Source organism: Oncorhynchus nerka, linkage group LG9a (assembly GCF_034236695.1).
Source record: "Oncorhynchus nerka isolate Pitt River linkage group LG9a, Oner_Uvic_2.0, whole genome shotgun sequence".
NCBI lineage: Eukaryota > Metazoa > Chordata > Actinopteri > Salmoniformes > Salmonidae > Oncorhynchus > Oncorhynchus nerka.
This window is the reverse complement of record NC_088404.1, coordinates 36,570,858-36,590,952: the sequence shown is the minus strand read 5'-3', so window position 1 is coordinate 36,590,952 and position 20,095 is coordinate 36,570,858. Positions and strand designations below refer to the sequence as shown.

The following is a 20,095-nucleotide window of genomic DNA, read 5'->3' as shown; positions in this document are numbered from 1 at the left end:
ACTAACAGAAATTAAATAATGTGACACTGAACAAAGGGGGGGGGGGGGGGTTCAAGATCAGAAGTAAGTAAGTATCTGGTGTGGCCACCAGCTGCATTAAGTACTGCAGTGCATCTCCTCCTCATGGACTGCACCAGATTTGCCAATTCTTGCTGTGAGACGTTACCCCACTTTTCCACCAAGGCACCTGCAAGTTCCCGGACATTTCTGGGGGAAATGGCCCTAGCCCTCTCCCTCTGATCCAACAGGTCCCAGATGTGATCAATGGGATTGAGATCCGGGCTCTTCGCTGGCCATGGCAGAACACTGACATTCCTGTCTTGCAGGAAATCACGCACAGAATGAGCAGTATGGCTGGTGGCATTGTAATGCTGGAGGGTCATGTCAGGAGGAGCCTGCAGGAAGGGTACCACCTGAGGGAGGAGGATGTCTTCCCTGTAACGCACAGTGTTGAGATTGCCTGCAATGACAACAAGCTCAATCCGATGATGCTGTGACACACCGCCCCAGACCATGACGTACCCTCCACCTCCAAATCAATCCCGCTCCAGAGTACTGGCCTCGGTGTAATGCTCATTCCCGACGATAAATGCGAATCCAACCATCACCCCTGGTGAGACATAATCGCGACTCGTCAGAGAAGAGTACGTTTTGCCGGTCCTGTCTGGTCCAGCGACGGTGGGTTTGTGCCCATAGGCGACATTGTTGCCAGTGATGTCTGGTGAGGACCTGCCTTACAACAGGCCTACAATCCCTCAGTCCAGCCTCTCTCAGCCTATTGCGGACTGTCTGAGCACTGATGGAGGGATTGTGTAACTCGGGCAGTTGTTGTTGCCATCCTGTACCTGTCCCGTAGGTGTGATGTTCGGGCATCTGGGCATCTTTCTTTTGGTGTTTTTCACAGTCAGTAGAAAGGCCTCTTTAGTGTCCTTAGTTTTCATAACTGTCACCTTAATTAATTGCCAATCTTCTGTAAGCTGTTAGTGTCTTAACGACCATCCCAGAGGTGCATGTTCATTAATTGTTTATGGTTCATTGAACAAGCATGGAAAACAGTGTTTAAACCCTTTACAACGAAGATCTGTGAAGTTATTTGATTTTTACGAATTATCTTTGAAAGACAGGGTCCTGAAAAGGGGACATTTCTTTTTTTTCTGAGTTTATAACACAGATAGACTGTTGTCCTGTCACGCCGAGCCCAGACACCGATTGTGTCTCATAGTGGATCCTGCTGGGATAGACACTGGGCATCATATCACTCCCTGCTGTTTAGGGGCCAATGGACTCCTTTCTTAGCAAGGAGCATAATTGCTGCCTCTCAAAATAAGCAGTAATTAACCAATAGTGAATGCGACAATCTGTTTACAGGGGCAGTAGAACAGCTCTTTTCATGTGTTTTAGTCTATCAGTACTAACTCACTGTTATGGCTCTGTTACTACTATCCTATTGTTATGGAGAAAATACTGAGTATTATGTTTCCTTATCAGAAGATGCCCTGTAAAGGTCCTAACATCCCTCTCTCTCTCTCCATCGTTCCCTCTCTCTCCCTCTTCTCAGGTCGACCATCCTGCAGCAGCAGTTTAACAGGGTGGGTCGTGTGGAGCATGGCTCGGTGGCACTGCCAGGTATCATCCGCTCCGGGTCCATCGGTGGCCCTGATAACACCTTCAACATGGGCACCATGCCCTCTGCCCAGCAGCAGATCACCACAGGGCAGATGCACAGAGGACACATGCCCCCGCTGGTGAGCATGCCCGCTGGCACCCATACCAATGTCACACAGTAGGAGCAGTGATGTGCAGAGAACCTTGCTTACACCATCACTAACTACGATCTTTGTCTGTTTAAAATGTGTGTGTGTTGTCAGAGCTTGGCCCAGCAGGCCCTGATGGGGACCATTAACACCAGTATGCAGGCAGTGCAGCAGGCCCAGGCTGATCTGGGGGAGGTAGATAACCTGCCTCCTCTTGGACAGGACATGGTGAGTTCCCTCCTCCATTCACTGGACTAATCCATACACCACAGCCACAAAATTAAACCATTCAATACTGCTCAACTTCTCCCACACGTTGAACCTTTTAGTCCACGCAGCCTGGTCAGTGAAGATTAATTCACTCTTTTTTTTGTGTTTTTGGAAAATATATTTTTGTATCCCATTGAATGTATTCTTTTAAAGTTTGGCATTTTTCCTCTAGATGTGCTTGGCTAAGCATACTGTAGAGAAGGGCTGAGTTTGTTCGTCTTTTTGAACTCCCATGTTTCACGTGTAATTAGGTGGTGGAAATTGACTGTAAATGTGAAAGATGTACTTTAAAGCTGGAAACTGGTTGTGAAGCAGCCCTTGTCCTGATTTTTTTTTATATATATGAGCTGAAAATCCCCCACTGTGATGAAAGCCAATAGCTGTCCTTCTCCCTCTCCTGAAAGGCGTCCAGAGTTTGGGTTCAAAACAAAGTGGATGAGTCCAAACATGAAATCCACTCTCAAGTAGATGCCATAACTGCCGGAACCGCATCTGTGGTCAATCTTACTGCAGGTGAGTGCCCAAGACTTTCCTTACTGATATTTTCAACCATGTACTCATGTAGAGTTTTCTGTAATATTTGCACAAGAATCCTTGTTTATGAAAGGCCTCTAGACTTAGGTCGAAAATGCCCTCTTAAAAATAACAGCCGATTCTCTTCAAGGGCAAAACCCACAGGGATAGAATCAAAACACACATTTTCCAAGTCGATCTGGAACGACTAGGGAGGAGGGGTCTGAGTCCCCTTTAGATAATGGAGCATTTCCCATTTGCCCTAATAAATATTTCCATTGATGAATAAATAGTGAGCATGTTGTCCTGAAGCTTAACTAGCTGACAGCCTCTCCATGCTGTCCACTCCTCTCCCTGCCTCTTGTCTGGAGTTGTGCCATGCTGCTCCGCACTGCTCCCTGCCAGCCTTTCAATAGGTTTTAATCTATCCCAGCCATCTGTTGAATGGCACTGAGGCTCCCTGTTATCATCCAATAGAAACTTTTACCTCTCCACAAATGACTATCACTCTCTCTCTCTCGCTCTCTCTCGCTTTCTCTGTGTGTGTGCATTTGTCTCCACAATACCATATCCAATGTGTTTTCATTATGATGGTGACACTGATTGTGTGTGTTACTATGGCACCACTCAGGTTGCTGCTTGTGGTTTGGGCTGAGAGAGTGGCAGAGCAGAAGGTATAACAAAGGGTTAACGAGGACTGTCTCTTTTCCCTAGGTGACCCTACAGATACAGACTACACAGCGGTTGGCTGTGCCATCACCACCATCTCCTCCAATCTGACAGAGATGTCTAGGGGGGTGAAGCTGCTGGCAGCGCTGGTGGAGGACCAGGTGGGCAGCGGGCAGAACCTGATGGGAGCTGCCAGGACCCTGACAGGGGCCGTCTCTGACCTGCTCAGGTCTGTGGAGCCTGCAGCTGGAGAGGTACAGACACAAAACAGCACTGTTCTATCAATCACATCTGCTCTATTCTCCATATTACAATGATTACACAGAGATTGAGACGTACTGCATGTAGACTCCCTTTTAACAAATACACTAGTGTGTTTCTTTTTAGTATGTTTTCGAAAACACAAATGTGTTCTGTAGAAATAATCACTGGGAGCTGGTGATGTGAACTGTATCTGAGAGCAGCGGAGTGCTGTGATTGTGCTGTGGTGCCGCGGTGGGGTCAGTGTTGTGAATGTGGCGATGTCACCCCCTCCCATGCAGCCCAGACAGACGGTGCTGACTGCAGCAGGAAGAATAGGCCAGGCCAGCGGAGACCTGCTGCATCATATGGGGGAGGGCGAGACCGACGAGAGGTTCCAGGTTGGACTGGACTTTCCTCGCTATTTCTATAGTAACTGCTGCCCCCAGTCCCCGTTTAAAGCTTCACACACACTTATGTAACGGCTTTGTCTTCTTTAGCTATTGTAATTGAATGGACAGCAAAAAGTCTGCTCAGCTCTGCTGTGAGTCAGTGAGTGACATTGATGAATGTGTTTCAGGACATTCTAATGAGCCTGGCCAAAGCGGTGGCCAACGCAGCTGCCATGATGGTCCTCAAGGCCAAGAATGTGGCCCAGGTGGCAGAGGACACAGTGTTGCAGAACCGAGTGATTGCAGCTGCTACTCGGTGTGCCCTTTCCACCTCACAGCTGGTGGCCTGCACCAAGGTACTGCCCTGACTGACTGCCACACCCCTGTCCCTGTCTCCTGTAGACATGAAGGACAGCTCAGGGCAAGAACTGAGATGAAATAAGAGCTGGCTTACTGAAAGTAAATGGCTGTTTGTTTGTTCTATCTCTAAATTCCTAGTGCAGAGTAGCGTATGCTAAGTTAGTTTTGTCAACAATAAAATGATCATTCTTGTACACACCAAAATGAGTCCACTAGCACCTCTGGATGTGTTGTTTAATTTTGAGTGGCCAGTCGTGACTGATTGTGGACTGTTCGTCCAGGTGGTGAGCCCCACCATCAGTTCTCCGGTGTGCCAGGAGCAGCTGGTTGAGGCAGGGAAGCTGGTGGACCGCTCGGTGGAGAGCTGCGTCAAGGCCTGCCTGTCTGCAACAGACGACAGTGAGCACCTGAAGCAGGTAGGTGCCGCGGCCAACACTGTGAGCCAGGCACTCAGTGACCTGCTGCAGCACGTACGCCACTATGCCAGCTGTGGTGAGCCCATCGGACGTTACGACCAGGCCACAGACACCATCATGACCGTCACCGAGAGCATCTTCACCTCCATGGGAGACGCAGGTGAGCTCTGGGAGGGGAGAGGCGGATGAAGTTGGGAGGGGAGAGGCGGATGAAGTTAGGAGGGGAGAGACAGCTAAAGTGGAAGGGGAGGGGAGTGGAGTGGTTCAGAACTTTTTGGGAGGTGGGGAGAGAACCTTTCACTCTTGATTCATCTTGCAAGTATTTTCACATTCCTGGCTAGTTCTGGCATTCAGCAGTTTGAGTCTCAAACCTTTAGCTAGCTATTATCAAAGGACGCAAGATGTAATAATGATCATTCAAGTAGACAGGACTATTCAGCCTGTTTCTTGTCTTTTGATATTCTTGAGACTTTCACTGGGGTTGTTCCTATGTATTTTGACTGAGTGGGACCTAAAATGTTGTCAGTTTATGGTTTATATTAACCGACCTTCAATACCCTGCTGTCGAAACATTTTCAAAGCCTGAAATGTTTGTTATGGGTTGCCCATGAGTCTGAAGAATTCCCAACCCCAGCCAATCCTCAAGGGGTCGTAGAAAGCATATCATCGAAAACCACTACAGAGCTTAAAATCTGCTCTCAATCACATTCAGTGCGACTTTGAAATGTAACTGGAAACATATGACTTTAAAAAGTTGTACAGGGCTTAACACTCTGACTTTCGTAAAACATCGTAAAATAAAACTGCAGTAGATCATGCAGTTCATGCAGTATAATTTATTATGAAATATCTCTTTAAAAGTCCCATTTCACTGATATGGGAAAAAAATGTGTCTCTAAGGCTGTAGTCTGTAAAGTACCCTCGATGCTAGTGCCTTTGATAGTCTTCTCTCCACTTATTTCTAGCTGGAGGTGGGTGTTTAGCAATAACAGTTTTTATAGGCTGACTGGGGGAAATGCGGTATCTTCTGTACAGCACTATAGAGGTTTTATAGTGCTTTTATTCTTCTATTTCCTCACAGAATACACATAAAGACAGATGTATTTTTTATAACCAGTGAGGAAGACAAAAGTAAACTGCTGTGGTACTATCAGTATGATACCAGAAGGTGAAAAGGAAATTATGTAGTGTGTGAGGTCCAATGAGGGATCAGTAATCAGTGAGTGTAGTCTAGGCCATGTTTCTGTGTAGATACTGTAAGACAGAGCCAGGGTCAATATCTCCTGACTGTCTCTCTCCTCTCTCTCTCGCTCCCTCTCTCTCTCTTTCTCTCTCTCTCTCTCTCTCTCTCTCTCTCTGACCCTGTGTAGGGGAGATGGTGCGTCAGGCCAGGGTGCTGGCTCAGGCCACTTCTGACCTGGTCAATGCCATGAGGTCAGATGCTGAGGCCGAGGTGGACGTGGACAACTCAAAGAAGCTCCTGGCTGCAGCCAAACTCCTGGCTGATGCCACAGCCAGGATGGTAGATGCTGCTAAGGTACAGGGACAACCACTATGCTAGCCTACTTAGAGTTCTACGATAGATTGTTGTATGCCATTAGTGTGTAAACTGGACAGTATGTCATGTTAGTGTATTATCATTAGTGTCATGTCTATAACTAGAATTCCACTGCTGCCATTTGTTGGAAAGGAGATTTATAGTATTCCTAATGTAGTCTGGGCTGTAGCTTCTCTTTAGAGCTGAAATAATGAAAGTGCAGGACCAATGGTTCTTAATGAGCCCTTGGCGCTGTAGACAAGTATAAATGAGCAGGATATTATCAATGTGAAAATGCCAGGCAAGTGAAACGATGCTGATGCTTTTGCTCTGTGACACATTCATCACAACACTGCTGCCATTACAAAGAGGAAATAGGAATCTTGCACTGGTGGTTTCCTTGGAAACTGTCAGAAAGCAGACCGTGTCTAATGCTGCTCTGCATTTAATGCACGGTCACAGTGTTTGGAAATTGTTCAGAGTGCTACTGAGACATTAAATGTACAGTCAGTGTTGGGAAAATGTTCAAAGTGCTACTGAGACATGTGGAGTACAGTCACAGTGTTGGGGAAATGTTCAGTGCTACTGAGACATGTGGAGTACAGTCACAGTGTTGGGGAAATGTTCAGTGCTACTGAGACATGTGGAGTACAGTCACAGTGTTGGGGAAATGTTCAGTGCTACTGAGACATGTGGAGTACAGTCACAGTGTTGGGGAAATGTTCAGTGCTACTGAGACATGTGGAGTACAGTCACAATGTTGGGGAAATGTTCAGTGCTACTGAGACATGTGGAGTACAGTCACAGTGTTGGGGAAATGTTCAGTGCTACTGAGACATGTGGAGTACAGTCACAGTGTTGGGGAAATGTTCAGTGCTACTGAGACTATGAGAGAGGGTTTGATATTCCCTTTGCCACTGCAGAACTACGATTGTAGTTAGTGGTGATTTTGCTTGTTGTGTCTGTGTGTGCCTGCCTGTCTGCCTGTGTGTGTGTGTGTGTGTGTGTGTGTGTGTGTGTGTGTGTGTGTGTGTGCATGTGTGGTGCGCATGCGTACACAGGGAGCTGCAGCTTACCCAGAGAATGAGGACCAGCAGCAGAGGCTGAGAGAGGCAGCAGAGGGGTTACGTGTTGCCACTAACGCTGCAGCTCAGAATGCAATCAAGAAGAAGCTGGTCAACAGGCTGGAGGTGGGTTGGGTGGAGAATGAGAGAATATTGTAACCTTTGTGCTAACTTTGAGTCCCTGTCCAGTTGTAGCTTTGTAGCAATCAACGTTTTCGACTTTACACTACTATGTCCTTTTTCACAAACAAACCCCATAAGTCCATCCAACACCATGACGCACCATTAAAGAGGAGAGTGTGTCAGACACCCCTACATAGATATGTGTGAAGATGTATAGATTCCCCCCCCCCAAGCCTTAGGAAAGAGTATTGCAAAAGGCTAAATGAAATATAATTAATTTGCACATATGAAGTGTTGTATTAATTCTCTACATTATTTCTGTTCCTGCAGCAGGAATATATGAATCCGATTAGTTGTGTGAATTAGTTAATCATAGTGTAAAGATCTGGGTTTAGCCCCTAGTATTAGTAGACCCCTAAAGACCAGACCCGCACTGCACTGGAGCTTCCACTGCACACACTAACCGAAGGCTGGAATCAGTTTGATATCTGATGCATCATTCTCTGTAGCCTGTAATGGTAATGGCTTCCACTTCAGAGAGGAATCCGCGATAATAAAAACCATTTAGAATGTAATGTGTTTAGATGAACTGAGCACATACCTTCACCTGTCCATTCTTATGGCTGAAATGTCTCCTACTGATCTCCTAAAGCGTTGTATCTGTTTGGGTTTCAACACATTGCCATGTGTGTTGTCCTTACCAGCACTCTCTGCTTTTAAAATAATACTAAATATGTAGTCTGTTTGTAGTTTCTGTTTCTGTTTCAAAAGAGAGAAATGAAGTCTCTTTCTCTCTTCCTCTCTCTCTCTTCCTCTCCTCTTGAGAGATGAGCCAGACAGGCAGCATTGTGCAATCTGTTTGTTTTCCACAGGACAAAGATAGCATTGTTGTTCAGGTTCTTGTTTCATCCTCCATCCTCCCACCCACTTCTCTCACCACTTTCCATTTTGTTGATACTTCAAAGAAAGTAATCTGGGTGTGGATTAATGGCAATACAAAACGTGTATTGTACAGTGCTTATGTATTGCATTTTTAGAAAATGTTGTCCTCGTCCCAATATACACTACCGTTCAAAAGTTTGGGGTCACTTAGAAATGTCCTTGTTTTTGAAAGAAAAGCAAAAAAAATGTGTCCATTAAAATAATGTCACATTGATCAGAAATACAATATAGACAGTGTTAATGTTGTCAATGACTATTGTAGCTGGAAAGGTCAACCATCACTCCTGTGTTCCAATGGCACGCTGTGTTAGCTAATCCAAGTTTATCATTTTAAAAGGCTAATTGATCATTAGAAAACCCTTTTGCAATTATGTTAGATATCCCATTAAAAATCTGCCATTTCCAGCTACAATAGTCATTTACAACATTAATAATGTCTACACTGTATTTCTGACCAATTTGATGTTATTTCAATGGACCAAAAACATGCTTTTCTTTCCAAAACAAGGACATTTCCAAGTGACCCCAGGTGTGTGTGTGTGTGTGTGTGTGTGTGTGTGTGTGTGTGTGTGTGTGTGTGTGTGTGTGTGTGTGTGTGTGTGTGTGTGTGTGTGTCTGTGTGTGTGTGTCTGTGTGTGTGTGTGTGTGTGTGCCTTTCATTCAATTATTTGGATTCCACAAAAATCCAACATTTTGGTCAGTTGTTGATGTCCTCTAAGAAATTCTTAAAGAAATCTTTGGCTTAGTTTGTGACACCTCATTGTGTTTGATCTATCTGGGAAGCTCAATCTGATACTCTATACAAAGCAGTATTATAAACCAGGTAGTTTGAGTCCTGGATGCTGATTGATTGAAAGCCATGGTATATGAGACAATATACCACGGGTATGATAAAAAATTACTTGTTTACTGTTCTAATTACATTAGTAACCAGTTTACTGGTAAGGCACCTTGGGGGTTTGTGGTATGTGGCAAATATATCATGGCTAAGGGCTGTATCCAGGCACTCCGAGTTGCGTTGTGCTTAAGAACAGCCCTTAGCCGTGGTGTATTAGCCACAAACCCCTGAGGTGCCTTAATTATACCACCCTCATCTATGTCTCTGATGTAAAACACATACCTACAACAATTGTCAATATCTCTCTCTGTTTCTGGAACAGATTGCTGCTAAGCAGGCTGCGGCTGCTGCTACTCAGACCATCGCAGCTGCCCAGAATGCTGCTGTGTCCAATAAAAACACTGCCTCTCATCAACAACTAGGACACAGCTGCAAGGTACAGTATGGGTAGAGATTGATTCACAGCGAACAGGATCACTGTTAGATTACTCTGGTGAAATACATACAGTATAGAATTGATTACTACATTGGCAGCATTTATATTGCAGGTTTCATTGCATTGATTTAATCAAATGATATGTCTACTTGAAGGCAGTGGCAGACCACATCCCTCAGCTGGTCCAGGGGATGAGGAGTAGTCAGGCTCAGCCAGAGGAACTCAGTGCCCAACTAGCCCTGATAATGGCCAGCCAGAGCTTCCTACAGCCTGGCAGTAAGATGGTGACGTCTGCAAAGTCAACTGTCCCCACAGTGATGGACCAGGCTGCAGCAATGCAACTTGGCCAATGTGCCAAGAACCTGGCTACCTGCCTAGCTGAGCTACGAACAGCCACCCAAAAGGTAAGTTCTGTACCCAGAGGTGTAGCACACACCCTCACAGCCCCCGCAAGGCAGAGGTTGGGGGATTTGGGGGCCCCCAACCACCCCACACCAAAAAAGTATACTTTTTATTTTTCATGTTGGGGTTGTTGTCCCCCCGGAGGTTGGGCTCCCCAGATAGTGGACATGTCATAAGCTGTTAATTTTGGGGGGGAATTGCAGGAAATTGGCTTTAAAATGGAAACATTTTATCTCAGCCTCATTGCAAAATGTGTCAAATAGCAGGAAATTAGGTCAGTGATTCTTGAAAGTCGGAACAAAATAGTTATCCGGTAGGGGGGAAATTATTTTTATTCTTGAAAGAAAATACATTTTGTTGGATTATTTGAGCTTAAAATGTAGAGTGCCAGTTTTCTTTATTTTAACTCTTTCGTACATTGTAGAAAAATAATGAAGACATGAAAACTATGAACTAGCACATTGTAGTAACCAATCATGTAGTAACCAAAAAAGTGTTAAACAAATCTAAATAGATTTTAGATTCTTCAAAGTAGCCACCCTTTGCCTTGATGACAGCTTTGCACACTCTTGGCATTCTCTCAACCAGCTTCACCTGGAATACTTTTCCAACAGTCTTGAAGGAGTTCCCACATATGCTGAGCATGTTTTGGCTGCTTTTCCTTCACTCTGAGGTCCAACTCATCCCAAACCATGAATAATGGTTCAAATATGTTACATTTAATTAGGTTTTAGAGTCATAATGCAACTGAGGAAAAACTAAATTGCTACTATATATACCACTTAAATGAAGAATAAAAATGCAATTTCTGTTTCCGTAAAACATAAACTGTCAATTCTGATAGAATGGTTATGTTTTTATTGGGGATTGTCAACTCCGTCACTGATGGCTAATCCCCTTAATGAAGATAATGTTTTTGTCAATATTTAAAAATATATATTTTAATCAATGGACAATAATTGTATAACTGAAATGCATTTTATAGTGTCTAATGGAATTGACAAATCCAGTTAGTTGCTTTTTAAGAAGAGGAACGTGATTAAGAGGTTGTTCCTTTACATGGTGTGATAGCTTTCAAGAATCCCTGAGCTCTAAATCAGCAACATTTTCTCTCATCCTCACAGCAAAATGTGTAAAATAGCATTCAATTATGGAAATGTTTCTCTCTGCTCCATGGCAAAAATATATATAATTGTTTTGCGGGGGCCCCGCGAAAATGAGCTATGCCACTGCCTGTACCCCTCTATCCACAGCTACTGATAGTCATATTTTCATACAGGAAGCACAGCTTCTGGGCTCTGTGTGAGAGAGGTTTGTGCATGTGTGCTTCTGCAGGCCCATGAAGCCTGTGGTCCTCTGGAGATAGACTCTGCTCTCAGTGCTGTCCAAACTCTCAGGAGTGAGCTTCAAGATGCCAGGATGGCTGCGCACGATGGGCAGCTCAAACCACTTCCTGGAGAATCGGTCAGTTCATTATAGAATACATTGATTTGTTCCAGTCATGCAAAGCAAATCTGCAGATGTGTGAAAATGCATGACTTGGTGCTCCTGTGTTGTCTCTACAGCTAGAGAAGTGTGCCCAGGACCTGGGTAGTACCTCCAAGGCTGTTGGCTCCTCTATGGCCCAGCTGCTGACCTGTGCTGCACAGGGCAATGAGCACTACACAGGTAGGAAAGCAAACACAGCGTGCACTGAGAATTATTGAGCAGTACAAGAGGAATGTTCACCTAAACTGACAGACATCATTGAGTGGCTGTGTAGAACGTTTTTTCTGGACTAGACTTATTATTTTCTGTCCTTTTAGTTAGATGTTATTATTTGACATTAGGAACCGTTTCTTCAAATGTCACGATCAGCTACAGGGTCTCAGTAAAGCTCTACTCTACCAAGTGAGGTAAGTGAGGTTATAAAGTAGGCAGTAGAAACCCTAACAATCATTCACTTACCTTCTACCAATAGATATCCAAGTGTAATTCAATTCTTGATTTAGTGATGATGTTATCACTATTGCCTAAGAGCAAGCAATAAACCCAATGGGTCCTGCTGCACAGCCTGTCATTTTCTTTAGCCTCATTCTAGCTCCATTTAGTCTCTCAGGAGAATTGATGAAGACAGATTTTGAATAGTGTATTCTAACCATGGCTGCTCCCTCCCTCCCTCCCTGGCTGTGCCGCTTCACGCTGGGGCCCAGGGTGCTACTCTCTCCTCATTCATCTTATTTTCACTAGATTCAACATTCCATTAGCAATGGGCTCCACTCGGCTGGATAATGAAATTTGATGCAATTTGCTGCATTCCCTCATCTTAGCTTTGTGTGTAATACGTAAAGCCCCAATCTCACATGGTGCCTCGTTCTCCTATCTATCTAATTTGTTTTAACAATAGGGGTGCTTTAGGTTGGGCTCACTGTGCTATTCCTACTGTTCAGTTACACATCACCAACAACTCATTCTATTCATTTTGAGCACTAAAGCTGCAGTCTGAATGTGTGTATGTCTTAATACAGGACATATTTAGTGAAGTGATAATGAGATTGAAAGGAAGTGAGATTCAGCTTGCAGTTTGTCGAGTGAATAAATCATGATGCAGCTATCCCGAGTCAGTAGGTTGTTTAGCTGCATCTTAAAGAACAATGAAGAGGCACACTGGGATGTTGACACCAGGTTTTCCGTCATTATTTCCTGGACTAGCTTTGTTAATCCAACTCCAAGACTTCCACTCACTCCAACACTGTCTGTCTCTGTTGTGTGTAGGAGTGGCTGCCAGGGAGACTGCCCAGGCCTTGAGGACACTGGCCCAGGCAGCCAGAGGTGTCGCTGCCAGCACTAAGGAACCCCAGTCTGCGGGGGCCATGTTGGATTCTGCCCAGTACGTCATGGAGGGCTCTGCCATGCTCATCCATGAGGCCCACCAGGCCCTGGTCTCCCCCGGTGACGCAGAGAGTCAGCAAAGGCTAGCACAGGTGAGGAACTCCTGACATGCTGATGTACACATAGATGTAATTCAATCATTGCATCCAAACTGCTCGCGTGCGTCAACAAGCATCTGCGTAGCCAGGCGAGTTACACCAGGAACGCACAATCCCTCCATCAGTGCTCAGACTGTCCGCAATAGGCTGAGAGAGGCTGGACTGAGGGCTTGTAGGCCTGTTGTAAGGCAGGTCCTCACCAGACATCCCCGGCAACAGCGTTGCCTATGGGCACAAAGCCACCATCGTTGGACGAGACAGGACTGGCACAAAGTTCTCTTCACTGATGAGTCGCGGTTTTGTCTCACCAGGGGTGATGGTTGGATTCACGTTTATTGTTGAAGGAATGAGCGTTACACCGAGGCCTGTACTCTGGAGGTGGAAGGTCCGTCATGGTCTGGGGCGGTGTGTCACAGCATCATCGGACTGAGCTTGTTGTTTTTGCAGGCAATCTCAACGCTGTGCGTTACAGGGAAGACATCCTCCTCCCTCATGTGGTAACCTTCCTGCAGGCTCATCCTGACATGACCATCCGGAATGACAATGCTACCAGCCATACTGCTCGTTCTGTGTGTGATTTCCTGCAAGACAAGAATGTCAGTGTTTTGCCATGGGCAGCGAAGAGCCCGGATCTCAATCCCATTGAGCACGTCTGGGACCTGTTGGATCGGAGGGTGAGGGCTAGGGCCATTCCCCCCCAGAAATGTCTGGGAACTTGCAGGTGGGGAAAGAGTGGGGTAACATTTCACAGCAAGAACTGGCAAATCTGGTGCAGTCCATGAGGAGGAGATGCACTGCCGTACTTAATGCAGTTGGTGGCCACACCAGACACTGACTGTTACTTTTGATTTTGACCTCGCCTTTGTTCAGGGACACATTATTCCATTTCTGTTAGTCACATGTCTTTGGAACTTGTTCAGTTTATGTCTCAGTTGTTGAATCTTATGTTCATTCAAATATTTACAGATGTTAAGTGCTGAAAATAAACGCAGTTGACAATGAGAGGATGTTTCTTTTTTTGATGAGTTTAGTTGGTTCAGAGTTTGTTTTGCTAATATTTATTTCAACCTGCGTGTCCTGATCGCGTCTGGTGTGGATGGACAAAATCAACATGCAAGCAATGGCACACGCGTGTGCCCGGTCTAGTCAGCGTGTGACAGATTTCCTGTATTGACGTCCTATTCAGACAGTTGTGTTAATGTTCCAAGCACAGTCTTTTCTGTTGGGCTCTTTCCTCTCCTCTACATTCTGGATGATAACCGATTTGTAAACCCTGCTACTTTCCATAACAATTATCTGCTTTAAGGGTTGCTATTTTCCCTTCTCAGTCTCCTGCTCACAGGAACGCTAGCTCCAGTAAAACTGCTTATTTGCAGCAGGGCCCTTTGGGAGATAAACATATTGGTTGGCATATGTCTGTGACGGTAGCATAAATTAGTGACATGGATTGTCGTGCTCCGCTTGCAGGCGGATTTGCATTTAAGATGTTTTTCCTTCTCAGAGCTGTGCTCTGTGACTGTGGAGCGTGGTTCGAATGTGTAATGTCAGCCCACTGACAGGCTGATCTGTGATGTGTTGCAGGTGGCCAAGGCAGTGTCCCACTCTCTGAATAACTGTGTGAACTGCCTGCCTGGCCAGAAGGATGTGGACATGGCCCTAAGAAGCATCGGTGAGGCCAGTAAGAAGCTGCTGGTGGACACTGTGAGTCCTGCTGCCAGACCGGCGAGGCTGCAGTTTTGAGTGTTGATTTTATTACACATCTGAACACGAGTGCTTATAGAGAGTCAATGCTGTCCTAAACCTAAATACACAGTTAGCATATTTTACCTCTAGTCATTAATCATCTACGCAGACATTTCACAACTATCCAAGGAAAAATTGAACATAAACATAACACAAATACCATACGGATTATTATGTAACAAATAATACTGATAATAATGTACGGACTACTATACTTGTGTTTTTCCTGTATGTCTCCAGCTCCCCCCCAGCAGTAAGTCCTTCCAGGACGCTCAGAGTGAGCTGAACCATACTGCTGCAGAGCTCAACCACTCAGCAGGAGATGTGGTCCATTCCTCCCGGGGTACCAGCAGCCAACTGGCCGTGGCTTCTGGGAAATTCAGTGAGGACTTTGATGAGTTCCTGGACGCCGGCGTTGAGATGGCTGGACACACTCAAGTAGGTATCATTATCTGTAGCAGGTCGCAACAGCCCCATAGAAATATCTGATTCCTCTCCAATGAAATAGGTCTGGACAAATGTTATGACGCCTGAATATACTGTTGGTGGACAGGAGCGGTTTAGATTTAATAGGATAAAATGGAAATGCCTCTGAGGTAGTCATGTTGAGTATCTTCACATTTTTCTGTCACTTGAGCACTTAAGCTATTTTGATTAATTTGTTAATTGGGCCTTTTCATCTAATTTACTTAGGCACATGATTGTCCCCGAGAGCGCTAACACAGTCAGACGTAATGAGATCTTTGATGATGTTCTGGTTATTTTGCTCATTAATTTGGATAGATTGTGTGGGAGAGCAGTTGATGTAGCATGACACACAGGCCTTAATCAGGCTTAAATGAGTAGGGGACTGGCTGGCTGAGGTGGGGGACACCGTTCACATGATACCAGTTTCATAGGCCATTCCACCAGATAGACAGTGTGACAGTTGTTGACAATAAGTACAGTTGCATTTTCCTGGAAAGATGGGTCTTAAATAACATGGTGACCACTCTTCAACATATTTTATTCCAAGAAACAGCTGAGTTGTCTTGTGACTTTGTCGTTTGCAGTCCCAAGAGGACCAAATCACAGTGATTGGCAACCTGAAGAACATCTCCATGGCATCCAGCAAGCTCCTTCTGGCCGCCAAGTCCCTGTCAGTGGATCCTGGAGCAGCTAACGCCAAGAACCTGTTAGCTGCTGCAGCAAGGTGAGGCCACTTTATATGGAGCTGAATGGCATATAATAAGGATCTCACTTATCACAAACTACTTGAGTATAAGGAGGTCTACATTAGCACAAAGTAAGACTGTAAGGAGTGACTTAGATTAAGTCCATTAAAACAAAAACATATTCATATACTGTATATTCTGACTCTGTTTTCATTCAACTCCACATTAAACAAGTACACTATCTCCATTCTATGAAACATCTCTGCTGTGGTTGTACGGCCCATTTCACAGCATGTTGCTAGGTTGAGAGATAGACAGAGATAGTAGGGTAGAATCCCCCTTGGTGGAGAGATGGCAGGCAGCTGGCCCCGCTGGGCTTTGAGCCTGACTGACTTCCCTCTCTTTAATTGTGCAGATGGAAGCCATGGCTGGAGCTTGTCTGTAATCACTAAGCACAGCCTCCACACTCCTGTACAGTGTGAGATTGTCACAGGGAGAGAGGGGCGATGGGCTCTGCCATGCATGTGTAAAGTAAAAGTGTATGCGTGTGTGTGTATATAGAGAGATGTGAGTGCTGAAAAGCCCTGTGCTGCTGCCCTTGTGTTTCAGAGCGGTGACAGAGAGCATTAATCAGCTCATCACACTGTGTACCCAGCAGGCACCGGGCCAGAAGGAGTGTGACAACGCTCTGAGAGAACTGGAGGTAGCTGTTTTACTGTACACTAAACAACCCTTTTTATGTTCAGGCTAGGTAATATTCATGTATATTTCAGTCTACACAAAGTAAAGGGTTTTGATGTAGTAACTTTTTGTGGATCTGTCTCCGTCTGTTAGTACATTCGTACGTTCATACATTAGTCACGTGATATCTTAGACAGCACTAGTCTGGTTTTGTTGAAATTTAGGAAAATGATGTGTCTTGCCAAAGAGATCCATAATTAACAGCATTACGCTGATTGGCTCAAGGGGGGGGGTCTGCATCATTCGTGGAGAATGAGATATTTACTGCTGCCTTGTTTTGTTTTGATTTGAATCCTGTAAAGCAATGGTTTACCATTCCAATTCATTAATGATGGACGAATTGGATTATATTTAACGGCTGAATGAGATGCATGTTGCTGAGGGTTTCTGTATTGACATTATTTTATGCTCTGTCTCCATGGGAAATAATTAGCAAGTCGTTTACTTCCTCTGTGCCTTGAGCCCCTTCAGCCCATGTCCCCTCCTTTTCACACGCTCTGATAGTTATTACCGGTCTCGCTCTGTATCCCTCCTGCATAACATTGAATGACAGTCACCATTCATTTCAACCCCTGGAGTACCACTAATTATACTTTTATGTAACTAACAGATCTGTGGGTTATTCTCCTAAGTGACTGAGTAATAGTGCTTGGTGAAATGACTTCCCTCTATAGGTTAAAGGTTACTTCATAACAGACTTATTAAAAACAGTTGGACTTGTTTTTCATGCAGCACACATTTTAATTCCCCCAAGTTGGATATCAGATTGGTTCAGCAGTTTGTGCTCTCCTTATTGTTGAGCCCCTCTCCCTCTGTGTACAGGCTGTGAGAGGGTTGCTGGACAACCCCAGTGAGCCTGTCAGTGAGCTCTCCTACTTTGACTGCATCGAGAGTGTCATGGAGAACTCAAAGGTAAAGCCTTACAAAACATTCACAGGCATCATAGACTTTAAATATCAGCAATATCTAACGTAACAGACAGCTGAAGAGGTAATCGTACAGTTTATTTCCATTTCTCCATGTGCAGGTTCTTGGAGAGTCCATGGCGGGGATTTCTCAGCACTGTAAGACGGGCAACGTGCCAGCGTTTGGCGATTGTGTGGGAGTGGCGTCCAAGGCCCTGTGTGGGTTGACGGAGGCGGCTGGACAGGTGAGATCCCAGCCTAGTACTGACTGACTGTCTGGAGCCTACAGCCTCCCTTCCACTCCTCCCTGCTATCTGGTCTGGGTCTGGCACACAACCAACAGTCCCTATCAGCTCTTAGACCTCTGTTCATGTTTAGTTACAGCACCTACATGTACCTCTCTCTAAATCAGAAACGAAGCCATGAGCGTTCCTCTCTATCCTTCTCCCCACACTGCAGGCCTCCTACCTAGTGGGTGTGTCCGATCCAAACAGCCAATCTGGTCAAGAGGGTCTGGTGGATCCAATCCAGTTTGCCCGGGCCAACCAGGCTATTCAGATGGCCTGTCAAAACCTGGTGGACCCAGCCAGCAGCCCCTCTCAGGTGAGAAGACCAATGTAGTGAGACATTTATTGAGATAATGAATCTATTATACAAATAGTGACTTAATCAAATGGATTGTTATATTTGAGCAACAACATAACATCAAACTTGTTCTCACAATATGCGTCTATAGAGAAATGTTTATACTGCTTTGTTTGTCATTTGTTTTGTTTGTGTTTGTTTGTTTATTAGGTTCTGTCCGCAGCGACGATTGTAGCCAAGCATACCTCAGCTCTTTGCAATGCCTGCCGCCTGGCCTCGTCCAAGACATCCAACCCTGTGGCCAGGAGACACTTTGTTCAGTCAGCCAAAGAGGTTGCAAACACCACGGCCAACCTTGTGAAAACTATAAAGGTATGTGTACTCTCTGCCATGGTCCACTCATAAATGGTATTCTTGTACTTTGTGCCTTCAGGAAAAGTAGATTTATTGATGTTCTCTGTTTCACTTAAAATATTTCCGTCATTTGTAATGAAGACAGATGGCTATATTGTGTAGCTGAGTTGGAGTGTTGGCTTAGGAGGTCATGTCCAGTTGTTTTCTTCCAGGCCTTGGATGGGGATTTCTCAGAGGAGAACAGAAACAGGTGCCATGTTGCTACAACTCCACTTATCGAGGCTGTAGAGAATCTATCCACATTTTCCTCCAACCCGGAGTTTGCTAGTATCCCTGCACGGATCAGCAATGAGGTTCGTATGAGTGCTTGTTCAGGGGGTGACTTTGTATTGTGCAATATGTAAGCTCTTCAGTGAAAATACACATTTGTCATTATCTATATGAAAATTAAAATGCAGTTCTTGCTCAGAGGACCATTTGTTTTTATCTCCTAAGAGGTTTCTTCAGTCTACATTGTCACGTTGTTTTATTTGTCTGCTTCCTCATACATTCTGTAATATAAAGGAGACGGCAAAGCTACTCCTACAGATTCCATGAATACATTGGTGACTAGGGAATTCAAGCCCCTTGAAATAGGACCTCCGATATAGAGCCAGTACAGTGCAGGAAAGCGGGTGGAATTGGTTTGATGCACCATTTCCCTCTAATTTATTTAATGTCGGTAAATGGCTCAAGGAGAAATCGGATGTATTTTATGTTACAATGTAGCAGAAAGAGTCCTCACACAGCCTTAAAAGCGTTGACTGTTATCTGTTGGAGGGCAGTGTTTAACTGCTCTCACTCTCAGCACAGCTGCTCTAATCTTCAGCTTGTTAATCTAATTGTCGAGGGAGGCTTTAGCTGCCATCATAAAGACTCTAGGTGTGCCTCTGCATCTCTGTGCGAAGCAGAACAATATTAATAGTAAGAGATCAATGACATCTGTGTAGTGTGTTGCTATTGAGCTGTTAGTTAGTCACTGTCCTCCCCTCCCTCCCTCTTTCCCATTTCCAGGGCTCTGCAGCCCAGGAGCCCATCATGCGTTCAGCCTGCTCCATGCTGGACAGCTCCACCCTGCTCCTGGAGACTGCCCGCTCGCTCATCATCAACCCCAAAGACCCGCCCACCTGGTCCATCCTGGCTGGGCACTCCCGCACAGTCTCTGACTCCATCAAGAGCCTCATCACCTCCATCAGGTCAGCACAGACCCCTCTGGTTCTGCACTATGGTGCTCTAGATATTTTCATGTTAAGGCCTTGCCGGACAACTCACCCAGAATATAATTCCACTGCTCTATCGATCGTGCATACATTCAGAATCTGCCATCCTAGAAGTTGTTTGTGTGAGTTCAAAGTGAAGGGCGTTGTACAAAACAAATTAATCAGCGATCGGATCGTCTCTAAGAAATCTATCCAATCAGAGTATCAAAGTTGATAACATCGTCATGTAGGCTGGCTCCTGAACCCAACCCATCGGTTTCTGGGACTAATCAAAACGGTCAGAATATGTTTGCGTTCTAAAAATCGTAGGGGAGGGAGGCAAATCCAGACTCATGGTGGAGAAGAAACGTCAGTTTGGCCAGAGCGCTGTGGATGGGTAGCCAGGCAAATTGAGACTCGGGGTGAGGGGGAGTTCAGCTATCTCTGAGT

The 20,095-nt window shown here is 45.2% G+C and overlaps 1 protein-coding gene across 1 annotated transcript in view; it reads left to right on the top strand.

The window, feature by feature from the left end:
* Window positions 1-20,095, top strand: part of LOC115134248 (talin-2-like) — a 149,202-nt gene that overhangs the window by 98,728 nt on the left and 30,379 nt on the right. Inside the window, exons 14-37 of the mRNA XM_029668030.2 lie at window positions 1,559-1,745; window positions 1,869-1,982; window positions 2,429-2,537; window positions 3,252-3,460; window positions 3,749-3,847; window positions 4,027-4,194; window positions 4,480-4,774; window positions 5,985-6,151; window positions 7,213-7,341; window positions 9,441-9,554; window positions 9,710-9,958; window positions 11,292-11,420; window positions 11,522-11,624; window positions 12,711-12,919; window positions 14,507-14,626; window positions 14,909-15,106; window positions 15,721-15,860; window positions 16,432-16,525; window positions 17,386-17,475; window positions 17,591-17,713; window positions 17,928-18,071; window positions 18,264-18,425; window positions 18,620-18,760; window positions 19,461-19,642. Of these exons, the coding sequence (XP_029523890.1) occupies window positions 1,559-1,745; window positions 1,869-1,982; window positions 2,429-2,537; window positions 3,252-3,460; window positions 3,749-3,847; window positions 4,027-4,194; window positions 4,480-4,774; window positions 5,985-6,151; window positions 7,213-7,341; window positions 9,441-9,554; window positions 9,710-9,958; window positions 11,292-11,420; window positions 11,522-11,624; window positions 12,711-12,919; window positions 14,507-14,626; window positions 14,909-15,106; window positions 15,721-15,860; window positions 16,432-16,525; window positions 17,386-17,475; window positions 17,591-17,713; window positions 17,928-18,071; window positions 18,264-18,425; window positions 18,620-18,760; window positions 19,461-19,642 (3,675 nt within the window). The remainder of the gene's footprint in view (window positions 1-1,558; window positions 1,746-1,868; window positions 1,983-2,428; window positions 2,538-3,251; window positions 3,461-3,748; window positions 3,848-4,026; window positions 4,195-4,479; window positions 4,775-5,984; window positions 6,152-7,212; window positions 7,342-9,440; window positions 9,555-9,709; window positions 9,959-11,291; window positions 11,421-11,521; window positions 11,625-12,710; window positions 12,920-14,506; window positions 14,627-14,908; window positions 15,107-15,720; window positions 15,861-16,431; window positions 16,526-17,385; window positions 17,476-17,590; window positions 17,714-17,927; window positions 18,072-18,263; window positions 18,426-18,619; window positions 18,761-19,460; window positions 19,643-20,095) is intronic.